Raw genomic sequence first — 13,719 nt, forward strand, 5'->3', positions numbered from 1 at the left:
TTGTGGGTGTGTCAGAGGTATGGTCAATTTGCATATTTGTCTATTATTAAATAGGATAATTGTCCTATTTTATGAATAGTATTATTGTTAATATCTCACTGTGTCTAATTTATAAATTAAACTTTATCGCAGGTATGTATATATACATAGAAAAACATAGTCTGTATAGGGTTTGGTAGTAGCCACTGTTTCAGGCATCCACTGGGGATTTTGGAACATATTCCCCTCAGATAGGGAGAAACTACTGTTCCTATTTCAATTCACAATAATTTTCTCAACTTCTCTTTGAATAAAAATAAAACAATTTTAAAAGTAAAGATCAATTTATTGCAATGCCTATTACATTTTGCAGATAATTTTTGTTGCAGTATATTAAAATGATACTGAATTTTTGTTTTTTCTATTTGCCCATGATAGAGAAAATTGAGAACATTTATCAAGGTTTGGGGCAATGTACTTTAAGATATCCCTAGTATTTAGCATGATCAAGTTTAGTTGCATAATTCTCAGTTAATAGTTATCTTTATGTTCACATATGTGTCCTCATGAAAATTTAGGAAAAATTTCCAGTCTGCAGACTTTATTAGCATATAAAGTTATTGCTGTGTGAAGCTCCATAGCATCCCAATTAATTTAATAAAAGAACATACACTAATGTTTAGTCATTCTCATTAAAGCAGTACATCTTTACAATACTATATTCAGGAAACCAAAGAACACACCTACAAATTATAATGAAAACATAAGCAATATGCACAGGGCATATGAGTTTGCCTGCCTCAGCACCAGGTCTATAAAATAAGGACTTCTGTATAGTATCATTTAGTATATATCCTTTTCCTGTATTAAAACTTTATCATACATGTTTTCCATTTAAAATGATCAAGAATTATTAAAGTGTAGTGACTGTTTCATGAGTCTCCTTTTCTTCCTTTTGAGCAAACACAGTAAGATTGACTATGACTACCATCAATAACATACAGCAACTTGATCCATCCAATAATGTTGTCACTAACAGCCAACTTTGATAAAATAACATCAAGCAAAAGACTACTTGCCCCGTGAAATATATCCTTAGCCCTGAGCTGAAGAATTGCTTCTGATGATCTTGACACTGTTTGATTAATGAAACATTATACAAGGCCACTGTTCTTATAGAATAGTCTACATTGCCCGTATAGATAAGAATTGATTCGATGAGACTGAGCGTAGATACAAAGATTATAGTAATTATTTTGTAATCTATATATAATTGTTATAAATCTAGAGTGTCAAAATAGGCGACTGGAGTTGGAAATATTAGGGCATCTATACATAAAATCAATGCACCTTTCTAATGGAGCATTCATTTTCCAGGTCACCATCCCTGCTCACACCCGTGTACTGCTTCATACATTTCAAAGACCTAGCAAGTTATTTTATCTTCACAAAAATTATATGGGCTTGCTAAGCCAGTACAACTGCCCCATTTTTTGAATGATGAGTCAGAGAAGTGCCTTATCTAGTATTTGAATATCTTCTTTCCAATCCATTCCCCTGACCTTACATCACACTACTTGTAAAGGCCCATATCTATAAAATGGTAAAGCAAAAGAGGTCAGCTTCCTGCATTTCTCTACTCCTGACATGAGCCTGACTTCTGGTTTCCCTATTTTAGGCTTAGCTCTAGCGAAGCACAAGTCATGCCTGCCTCGGAAAGCTTTTGTGCATATCACAACAGTATTAGTCACTGCTGACAAGGCCATCACTCTTGCTCTTCCTAGTATTTCTTTCACTCTTTTGCTGATGCCAATATGAAAAATAGTGCTGGCACAGCCTTAAAGTCACTCAAAATCCTCTTTTATTTATATTGCTAACTTACTCTTAAGATTTTGTTTGCAAAGAAGATTTAATGATATATGGAGGAACAATTTATTTAAGAGTTTCAGCTTATAAGCTTTTTAAATTGAGGCTATTGAGGTATTCTACAAACTAAATAAAGAAAGCTACTAAAACACAAAAGCAATCAAAGGTCAGAAGTATGTGTAATCTTTATAACTGAACATAAACAGGCATCATAAGAAGACCTGTTCCTCCTCCCCATCGCCTAATTAATTGTGGTGGAGTTTAATCTTCCATTTCTTAGTTTGATAGGGTGACCCTTCTGTGTCACTGGACTTGTGTCATCATTAATTGCCATTTCTTAATTACAAAATTTAGATTTACAAAAAATAACATCTTATATTTGACCACCCCATGGTTTTTATACTTCCAGTCCATGCTCTGTAGTCTATTATGAGCAAAGTTTCAACCCGGCCAGTGTGGCTCTGTGGTTGAGCATCAACCTATGAACCAGGAGGTCACAGTCCAATTTCCAGTCAGGGCACATGCCCATGTCGCTGGCTCAATCCTCAGTGTGGGGCGTGCAGGAGGCAGCCGATCAATGATTCACTCTCATCATTGATGTTTCTATTACTCTCCCTCTCCCTTCTTTTCTGAAATCAATAAAAATATATATTTTAAAAAAGAACAAAATGTCAGATGTGCTCATTCTCAATACTGCTTACAAAAATGTTCTCCAGAAGGCCTACATTTGTAACTTAACCGATAAAAATGATGAAGGAATATTAAAAAAATTATTCAAAGAAAAAATCCAGTCTAAGGACATTGGAACTTAGGATATATTGCTATGATGAAACCAATGAAAGCTGTCAGTTTTCATGCCATGTATAATTCTTTTGATGACTTTTTAATCCAAGCAGTATTTTTCATAATGATTAATAGGAAGGATTTTATCATAGGTAGCTGTATGAGCCGGGGAGGGGGGTAGCTTACCTATATGAGTAACATGTCATTTGTAATAAGGACATGTTTTAATATTAAAGCATAATGAAATTATAGCTCAGTAATAATCCACAGCATAATGAAAATTAAATTTTAAAGAAAGTTGGCAGAAAGTCATCTAAAACCAAAAGATACTTTTGGAAATGTTTCAATATCCTTATACATTAAGTTTCAATTTTACATTTGTGAAAGGATACTTAAATAATTAATATTACATAGTATTGGTAATTTTTCTTTGAAGTTCTTTAGAGGCATTTTAAATTAATTTAAAACAATGATACAACAGTTCAATTAAGATTTTTAAAACTATATCACATATACATATATACCTAGATACATAAGGCTAAGTAAAATTATCTCATAGTTTGTTCAAGTAAACCATGTTGCCTTTATAAAATATGGAGAAAACTGTATGAAGCTAATTAAAACATATAATTATTGTATATGCCATTGTACCATTTTTTTTCTATGAGCTATGTCAGATCACATGATTTACTCAGCAGACCTGGTTGAATTTATGGTAGAGAAGTTATATCATGACTTACAGACATATTCATATTTCACCTTGATTTACATATTCTTCAAATCATGCTTGTAATCATGACAGATAATTAGAAAATCACTTACTATAAATAATTTACAAATCAAAAAAGTGATCATACATAATAAAAGGGTAATGCAAATAGACCAGACGGCAGAACAACCAAACAACCAATCAAAGCGTAATATGCTAATGATATGCTAAGGCTGCTCAACCACTCACTATGACATGCACTGACCACCAGAGGGCAGACAGTCAACTGGTTGACCAGTCACTATAACGTGCACTGACCACCAGGGGGCTGATGCTCCAACCAGTAGGTTAGCTTGCTGCTGGGGTCTGGCAGATTGGGACTGAGTGAGATGGGCAGGACACACCCTGGAGCCCTCCCATGGTCCCCCTTCCCAGCACAATCGTACATCAGTGGAGCCCCTCAGCCTGGCCTGCACCCCCTTGCAATCAGGGACCCCTCAGGGTATGTCGGAGAGCTGGTTTCAGCCCAATCCTGCAGGCCACTCCCCTTGGGAGGGCACCAGAAGCAGGGCTCATAGCTGGCAAGAGCTGCTACAGCAGCGCGAGCCTCTCCTGATAGGTACTGATTGGACGCGAGCCCATGGAAGGCGCAGTGGGGCTGGGATGAGGGGGAGCAGCAGGTAGGAGCTGCAGACTGCTTTGGACTGTGGTGGGTTTCAGCCCGATCCCTGCAGGCCACCCAGAAGGACCCCACCCATGCACAAATTTGTGCACCAGGCCTCTAGTATAAAATAAATACACAGGGGTGGACAAAAGTAGGACTGCAGTTGTTCATATGGAAAAATATATAATACAAGAGTAAATAATAATACAACAATAAACTCTGTGTTTCGCCTGCTCACAACTGTAAACCAACTTTTTCCCACCCCTATATATTATCACCTATGCTGTTTCATAAGTAAAATTTGACCTTCTGCAACTTTTATAAACACTCACAAAATTTGAGTTCCAAAACAACATATATTCTTGGTTCCATTTACTAATAACATAGTCACTGTTGACTAATGGAAGCTTACAGAAAATGAATAGTTTACATTGAAAGATGTATAAAAATCACACCCTCTCTCCACTTTTTTCCCCCTAGAGTGCTCACTGGTTAAGCGACAATGAATCCCACTTCCTGTTCACATATGCAGGTATGTTCCTAGAGTAAGGTGTAATGTGCACAACTTCTCATAAACTTAATCACCTCTTATTAATTCAGTTATTCCTAAAGTACTTCTACAACAGTAATACATCAACAACTTTAGCTTAGTTCTGTGTTTCATCACATTGAAAAAATATTAAGTTCTCATTTTTCTATATATTGAAATGTTCTATACACTTAAAATGTTACTTATTAATTACTGTTACATTGTCTGTTTAAAGGATAGTTTGTCTTTGTCATAAAATACTGCAATAAACCTAAACATTTATACTGAGAAAAGTTGTAGCATTTTGAAATCAACATATTAACCAACCAAATTTCGTGTAGTTCTAATAATTAAAAGATAACTCTTTGGTAATACTATTTTAATGTAACAAATTACAAATTTAAAATTACAAAATACAAATTTAAAATTTTGGTTACTTTATTGGGCATCTTGATTAGACATCTAATTTTTTCCATGCATCAGTAAGTAATTTAAGTTACCTTTAATGATAAAAAAAAAAAAAAGGCTCAGTGTAGCAGCAACCTTTCACTGGGAGTTGTACTAGTAAACAATGAATGGAAAGTACACTTACCATGTTCCAGCCGGGGTAGAGGTAGTCTGTACCAACAAATTCAAAGTAGTGAGCAAAACCTTCCTTCAGCCACACATCTTCCCACCACACAGGAGTCACGAGGTCACCAAACCACTGCATTAGCAAAATGAATGGGTATCAGCTAAAATGCTAAAATCAAATGTATACTTAAAATGAAATGTATTCAACTATGATTATCATAACTGGAATTCATTCTTCAATTGATTTGGTGATCTTAAAATGTGTTGTGGTAAGACTATTGATTTACTTGACTACTTGGATAACACTAGTTGTTTTTTTATATAAATGCATTCAGAGAAGAACAAAAATAAAATAATCAAAGAACACACACACACACATTTAAACCTGTAGAAGAAAGGACTCAGGAGGAAAAAACTGGTCACAGTTGTCTTCAAATATTTGAAGACCTAGAATGTAGCAGAGAAAAAGACTTGTGTCTTATGGTCCTACAAGGAACAAATCAAGACCAATGGATGAAAATTAGGGTTGATAGATGCGGAAGACCCTCCAACAGACCGAGATGGCCAAAGATGGGAAACCCTTCCTCCAGAGGCAGTGAGCGGCATCACAGGACGCACTGAAGCATCGCCTTCCAGAGGCAGAAGCAATTCAGAGAAATGGCAGCTGACTGAAGGAGCTAAGGGCTTTTAAGATGCCCCCACCTGACTCTCTCCAAGCTTCTATAATGAGGGGTTGGGCCAAAGAAATAGCTAAGATCCTTTGAAAAAAGGAACCATTGTTTAAGTTCAGCAAAAGTTTAAAAGAATTCCTTTTTCATTAAAGAAAAAATACATTATATTCCAGGAGCCATCCCAAAGACGAGATTCAGTGATGAATTTGATCATGCAGCTGACACTTTATTGTGGCGGCAGGGGGAATGAGGTGAGCTAGAAAATAAAAAATAAGTAAACAAATGACCAACATAATCTGAAATCCTAATAAAGTGTGATAGGAACTGGGGAGGGATTGTCTTAGATTGTAAAAGCAAGAACCTCCTCTCTAAGCAGATGACATTTCAGCTCAGACTTTAATGATAGGAAGGAGCCAGCTATGAGAAAGCCTTGGGCAATAGGATGCTATACAGATCTAAGCAACCCTGAATGTGAACACTCTAAAGGGGAATGGGTTATTTAAGAAATAGGAGGAAGTGGTGGACAAGTATCAAATCATGTACAGACAGCTTCAGGAGCTATGGTAAAGGGGTTGGTGACTGAGTGTTTCAATATTAAAACTAATGAACAAAATAAACTGGCAAACAATATAGAATCGGAGACATGGATGCATGGAACAGACTGACAGCTGGCAAAGGGGAGGTAGTGGGAGGGGGACTGGATGAAAGAAAGTGAAGAGATTAGCCAAAGAACATATATGCATAGCCCATAGATACAGACAATGGGTGGTGATGGCCAGAGGGAGGAGGGGTGGGGGCTGGATGGAGGTGGGCAAAGGAGGGCAGGGGTGCATGTGTGTGTGTGGGTGGGGGGGGGGGAGGATATCTGTAATAGTGTCAACAATAAGAATAAAATTTGAAAATAAATAATATTAATTGACAAACAAATAAAGTATCAGGCAAGATCTCTAAACTTAAATACAAATAAGAGGAAACTGAATATGTTGATTACCACAGCATAAATGACATTGAAAATATTTGTATTGATGATCAAAATGTAAGTTTCTTCTTTAAATTGAAAGCCTGTCTTAAGAATTGTGACAATGTGTCAAGAGGAGTTCTAAGCAGAGGAGGCATGTGATCTGTATTAATCTGAGGAATGGCAGGTACAGGAGCAAGACAGAAAGTGGGGGAAATGGTTAGAACAAGAACTTCAGAGGGGCTGGAGGTATTTTAATAGAAAGGATAGTTCTTTGGAAACAGCAAAAAGGGATAAAGGCAAGAGAGTATTTACTCTGCCTCCACCCAGGCCCTCAGATACTCAAAAAATGAGGGAGAAGTCTCGGGCCAGTCAGGTCCACCTCATAGGCTGAAGGGAAGGAAACAGTCAGAAAATAAGACTAAGCTACAGGGAGTTTGCTTCAGCAGCAGTGGAGGCAAACCAGAGTCATAACAGTTAGTTTTATTGAGCATGTACTATGTGACTACCACTATTCTAAGTGCTTTTCTTGGGAAAACTTCTTTAGTCCCCTCAACAATCCTAAAGTGTAAATACTATTACCGGCCCATTTTACACAGGAAACGGAGGCACAGAAGAGTTAAGAAACTGGCAGCTCCTAAGTGCCATGGTTGAGATGACAGACTCTTAAATTGGGAAGTCAGAGCGGCAAGGTCTGGGGTTTGTCAGGGAGGATTGGAGAGTGAACTCACGAAGGGAGGGGTACACTGGTCTCTAGATGAGATCCCGGTGACAAAGGTGAACTGCGAGGCTGTGATGAAGGCTAACAAGTTTGCCCCATGATGCCATGTGCCCTGACTGGCATCAGAAGAAGGTTTTTAATGAGTGCAAACTGGAGCTGGAAGCTTGGCGCCTCTGAGCACAGCTCTCCCCTCAGCTCCCTGTGGATGGAGAGGAGCCACAGGTGAGCCTGCCCCTCCCTGGGAGCCTCTCACAGGCAGCCTGTGTGGGAAGAGCAGGCTAATAGCTGCAGACAGGCCCTGCACATCTGCCCTGCGTGGGGACAGTGCTCATATTTATGGGTTTCTGTGATGTTTTGCTGTGACTCATTTGGAGGTAATAATCACTTACTATGATTTCTGAAGCACTTACTACCCATCAGGTTCTGTGCTGAGTACTTGACATATATTATTCCTTCAATAAACACCAATCTTATGATATAAGAGAAAAATAATTACAACAAATAGGTGGGAAGAGAGAGTAATGTAGAAAATAATTTGGTAATGATAGTGAAAATTGTTATATATTTCTCCCAGCAACCGGTGCATTCCCTCCTACTACTAGTAAGTAGCCTGGCACTAACTACCAAGCTGTAACAAGAAAGTAACAGAATAAAGAACAAATTAAATCAGTTCCAGGAACAATGATGACATTACCAATGTGCCCTTTTTTTTTGACAGAAATGTACAAGTAACTTGTATCTAGGAATATCCAAAAAGAAAACTGCTTTTGTTTCAAAAAAATTGTATTTTGAGCTGGAAACCCTTCTCATTAGTGCAGGAGAGGAGGCCTGGCTCTCTCTGCCATGGATTCCTTCCAGTCTCTGAGGCAAGGAACACATGTCCAACCCGCCGGCATGACAGGTACAGACATCTTACAGGCTCACTGCAAAAGGCTGACATTTAGGTAAATGGTCATGTGGCCTGGACCAATTTATCATTAAGTCAGTATCCAGGTATCAGCATTTAGCAGTTCACCTTCTTTAACTGACAGCATTTTCCATATCACTCTTTCTTAAGCTTCGCTAGCTTTTGAAAAAGCGTTTTGGGTTTCTAAAAAGCTGAAATCATAGATATGAGATTTCTGGTATTTTCACTTAAGAATTATTCGTAGTTACTGGTAACCAGGTATTGCTTTTTGTGAGCGTGAATGTTTATTTTCAGGGTTGTTTTTTTTTTTTTTTTTTACCCTCTCACTAGAATCAAGATTTAAATAAGCATTGTGAAACCTCTGTAATACTTTCCACTCATTGTAAGGAAGTGCATAAAATCCAAATGAAATTAATTTTATCTTAGCTTCACTACAAAGTTGGCTAATTTCCATATGAATTTCTACACATGCCGAGACAAAAAAAAATCTCAATCATTGGAGAACAAAGAGTCTATGGTGGAGTTCGTGAGAGACTTCCTAAGTGTCTGGGTGATGGGGAAACGGGAGTAACGAATTGATTTCAGCAAAAGCAAATTTTGACACGTACACAAAACTCGGCCTCATCTTGCAGCAATGCAATAAATCATCTCCCTCACTGCACTTACCATATATGCACACCAATAATCACAGGACAATAAAGCGAGGTTGACAAGGAGTAGTGACTAGTTTGGGTCTCAAAAGAGGCAATGCCGTCCCACGCCTCCACTAAGCTGAATGACAGTTGCTTATTCACTGTGATCAGTGTGTTTGCTTTTGTTTTTGCTGTCACCTGAGAGAAGCGACATATCTTCTAGAACAAACCACACAGTGCTCTCTCTATAATTAAAGCTTAATTGGGAGGATAACATCTTAGGTCCTAATCAAAGTATCTGAAATCATTCTATAGTCTCAATAACGTGCAGTGATACTTACACCTGATCCTTTTTCTCATACCTGGTGACATATCTCATGAACAATGACCATGGTGACATCCAGCAAATAAGAAATAGATGACACACTGGGATCCAGCAGTATTCTCTGTTCCACAAAAACACTGAGTCCCCAGTTCTCCATAGCAGCATAGGGATGCTTAGGCACAGCTAAAAGATCTAGAAATAGAATAAAACAATTCCAAAGGCTTTAACAAATATACCAGAATCTAAAGTCATATCCTAAAAAAAAAAAAAAAAAGTCAAGAAATCCTAATTAGAAGGAATACTTGCTCTTTCCTAGTAATTTTTCCCCGAAATTAAACTACCTGCCATTTCTACACGACAGCAGAAATATAGGCTATCACTGTACACACAGGCCACGTCCATTCATCACAGTTCATTTTCAGACCCAATGCAGTCAGAGGCTGGAAGTATCAGCACCATTATTGATGGGCCCATCCTGATAAGTTTCAAAAAGTCAAGGAAACCAAATGCAGCAGGAATCCACAGAGTCAGAAGACATAGTGCCTTCGACTGAAAATATATTCAGTTCAATGCAGTGAATACTGTACTGTTACTTTTACCTTGATAGTTTTCAAAAGAAAACATGTCCTATCAGGTTAAACATGCGATGTCATTTTTCTAAATTCTTAAATTCTAATTTATTTTTTGAGTTCCATTAAGAATAAAAAATGTTACATACAAATATAGGGAAAACTATGATAGTGAATATAATAGCAAAATGACAGTTGAGGGAACATGTGAGTTTCAGTTCTGGTCCTGCCTCCAACATTAACTAGAGATAAGACATTGGTAAATTACTTACTTTCCTGAGACCACAATTCCTTCATCTATAAAACAAGGTTGTTGGCTTTCATTATCTTGAAAATCTCTTCCAACTCCAAAAATCTATGATTCGATGATTCTAAGATTTGTGCTTATTTTAAAAGGTTATGGAGGTATTATAAACTTCTGGTTAGGGTGACAATAAGTTCATGTTTTAATGTATTCCCTCCACTCCAAACACATAGTGATGACACATAAAATATTAAAAGGGAAAACTAAAAAATATCTGCAGGCTTGAAAATGAACCTCTCCATGGACCAGAAATGCTACAAAAATGCAAAGTAGTGATTAGGTCGGAAGCCCTATGCCTGCTGGGTTCTGGCTCCGGGAGTAGGCAGTGGCAGCTGGGAATTGGTTCCAGCAGGATGTGCCTCAGCCAAAGAGACTTGAGCCCAGTGCTTGATGCCAGGGGTTGAGGTAGGAGTTGCATGCTCATGAGAAGAGCTGCAAATAGCGGGTGCTTACTGTTTCCTGAGGAAGGTAGCAAGTGGAAGAGTAGGGATTCAAACCCAGGCAGCCTGGCTCAGTGCCTTGCTCTTAATCACAATGATATAAAGTTTATAGTTTCTGACCTAGAAGTTACACTTCCCAATATAAACAAACCCTGGAGTAACTCCCTAGGATGCCAAGGGAAAAAATGGTACAAAACGTTACTGCAGTATTTCTGTAAGAGTGAAAATGGAAAACTAAAGCCATTCATGAAGATAATAAGCAAGGAAACTATGAAATAGATATAGTATAAAGGAATACTATACAGCAATTGACATGAATGATCTCACCAGCAGATGCTAACACTATATGTATCAACAGGGATAATCTAAAAAAACATAATGTTGAGGGAACAATTAAGATGTTAAATGACCCTTACCATAATAACTTTAAAACACGCAGAATAATACCATGCATTGCAAGTGAATACTCACACATGCACACAAATACCAAGACAGATGGTAATGGTATATTGCACATACAATCACACACATATTCTAATGATAAATACCAAATTCAGAATCATGATTGCTTCATGGAAGACAGAAGGAAAAATGGATGAGAGACTATCTTTTAGGTTCCTGAACCCAATTTCAACTTGGAAGCTGGAAAAGAGTTGGGCATATCACCAACAAGCAATTTCTGGGCATCACCTGAGTGTCTGAGAATTGAACTCATTTTTGACACCATCTACCCATCTACCTGAGGACAGACTCAGATTCCACAGGTTAAGGACTTAGTCCTACAAGACTTCCCCCCGCCCCCGCCCCCCCTGAAGCATACACCCAGGTTTACCTGTATTTCTGACAGGTGCATACACCAGAGCTTCCTAATGATACTATTCTAATTAACTAGTTATTAATAATAGAAAAGGAGCAAAGGGAAGACATTACATTGGGGGAGAGAACCACATAGAGAAGAGAGCCACATGTGAAAATTTGGGATATCTAATCCCCTAAATAAAGAATCTCTCTCTCTCTCTCTCTCTCTCTCTCTCTCTCTCTCTCTCTCTCTCTCTTATGCTCTTAGTTCTTCTTGACATGCTTGGCTCATAGCTCACACGTGGCTTTCTGGCATTGTCCCATGTGGCCCACAGCCATGTGGACCCCACACACAATGGACTAATGGACTGCACTAGCCCGATGCTGTACTGGACCAGCTCCAACAGGGAAAGGAAACTCTGGACACTGGCTTTGCTTCTAGCTCTACTGAAACCCCAGCTATACTTCTTCTATGACTGGACTAAGGGAATCGGGACTTTGGAAACCCAGCGATATAATTTCACAAAAAAATGAAGCTTTCTACCACATCTCATCCTCCTGTGGGAGCCTCTGGAAATGCTTACTCCAGCGGTACCCCAAGAACCTCACTCCCACTAGCAACAGCAAGGGGGAAAGATGAGGCATGTTTTTCTCTGCTAATACTATGACCTCCTCTCGGGTTGGATTAGTTTGCTAGGTGGCTCATGGGATTCAGAGAAACATTTAACTTACTAGATCACCAGTTTATTATAAAAGGATATAACTCAGGAACAGCCAGATAGAGGAGAGGAATAGGGCAAGGTATGAGGAAAGGCACAAAGCTTCCATACCCTCTGCAGGCCCTACCTCCTCAAATCTCCAGGTGTTTACCCACCCAGAATCTCTCTGAATTTTGCCTTTTGGTTTTTCATGGAGGCTTCATTACAAAGGCATGATTGGCTACATCATTGGCCATCGATAATTTCCAGCCCCTCTCTACTCCCAGGAAGTCAGGGGGTGGGACTGAAAGTTCCCCTGGCAACCAGCCCCATCCATAGGTGAATTCAAAAAGTCACATCATTAACATGACAAAAGACAACTTTATTGCTGTAATTGATTAGAAAATTTCAAGGGTTTTGAAAGCTGTAAGCCAGGAACCATGAAGGAATTAAATATATGAAAATACATATTTGGTCAGCTATATATTTCTTATGAATCACAATATCACACACAAGGGATATCAAATGTGTCTTCAATATTACTTTTTTAAAGCAGGTGATGGGTACATGAGTATTATTTATACAATTATTCATTCTTTTCTGTATGCCTTAAATATTTCATAACAAGAAAAAGAATAAAATTATCAACAGTCTTACAATATGGTTGATTTTATTTATGACTTCAACAAACATCTTCTCAGTACTTGCTGTGTCCTTCAGTCTGAAATGTATATTAAATTAAGTCAGGGATGGTCCCTGTACTAGTGTACAGGACATTTTGAATAAATAATGACAGCTTAACACAAGAAATAAAGAAAGAATAAAAAGTTCTGTGAAAGAGAAAGAAAACAAATCTGGTTGGAGAGGTTCTTGAAAGAGACAATATTTGAGTTGGATTTGAAAATATAAGATTTCAACAGGTAGACAGAGGCACTGTATGTATTTATTTATACAAGTAAATACTGAGCATCTCTTTTGCTCAACATAACCATTGCTCTCTACTTCACGCTCCTTGCCCCTTCTCTCATGGCACTTATATTCATGTGTGGGTGTGTATAGGACAAGGAGGTCCGTTAACAAGTAATAAAGCGAAAGAAATTTAGTAAATGATCAATGCTACAAAGAAAATATAATAGAGTAAGACAACAATTGACAGGTTGGGTAAGATGGGTATAGCATGGTCAAGAAAGGGAATTACATTTCATCAGAGATGTGACTAATGGTAGAAGCCAGCTGTTGGAAGATCTGTGGAAGTGTGGTCTAGGAGGGGACAGCAAATGCAAAGACCCTGAGGTGGAGATAAGACAAGCAGAAAGAAGGTCCTTGTGGCTGATGCATATGGTGGAGAAGAACGCAGGTCCGAGGATTAATACAAACTGCAAGTGCACAGCAGACATTCTTCCACAAGATTTTAAGTGGAAATCTTCCCTAAATATGAGCAAACTAGGCGACAGAACATCGTGTCAACTCTGCTGGCCACCAGCAGATGGCAACAGCAGTAGCATATCTGGTGTCATTTCCTTGCAGGAACTTGTGAATTTGGGAACAATCCTTTAGAACCAAGCCTGCGGCAGGACAGAGGCACCTCTGTGT

The 13,719-nt window shown here is 38.3% G+C and overlaps 1 protein-coding gene across 1 annotated transcript in view; it reads right to left on the bottom strand.

The window, feature by feature from the left end:
- Positions 1-13,719, bottom strand: part of TRHDE (thyrotropin releasing hormone degrading enzyme) — a 366,112-nt gene that overhangs the window by 169,258 nt on the left and 183,135 nt on the right. Inside the window, exons 4-5 of the mRNA XM_008155542.3 lie at positions 9,355-9,509; positions 5,123-5,236 (exon numbers count right to left, since the gene is read on the bottom strand). Coding sequence (XP_008153764.3) covers positions 5,123-5,236; positions 9,355-9,509 — 269 coding nt within the window. The remainder of the gene's footprint in view (positions 1-5,122; positions 5,237-9,354; positions 9,510-13,719) is intronic.

The sequence above is a fragment of the Eptesicus fuscus genome, chromosome 7, assembly GCF_027574615.1.
Source record: "Eptesicus fuscus isolate TK198812 chromosome 7, DD_ASM_mEF_20220401, whole genome shotgun sequence".
Classification (NCBI taxonomy): Eukaryota; Metazoa; Chordata; class Mammalia; order Chiroptera; family Vespertilionidae; genus Eptesicus; species Eptesicus fuscus.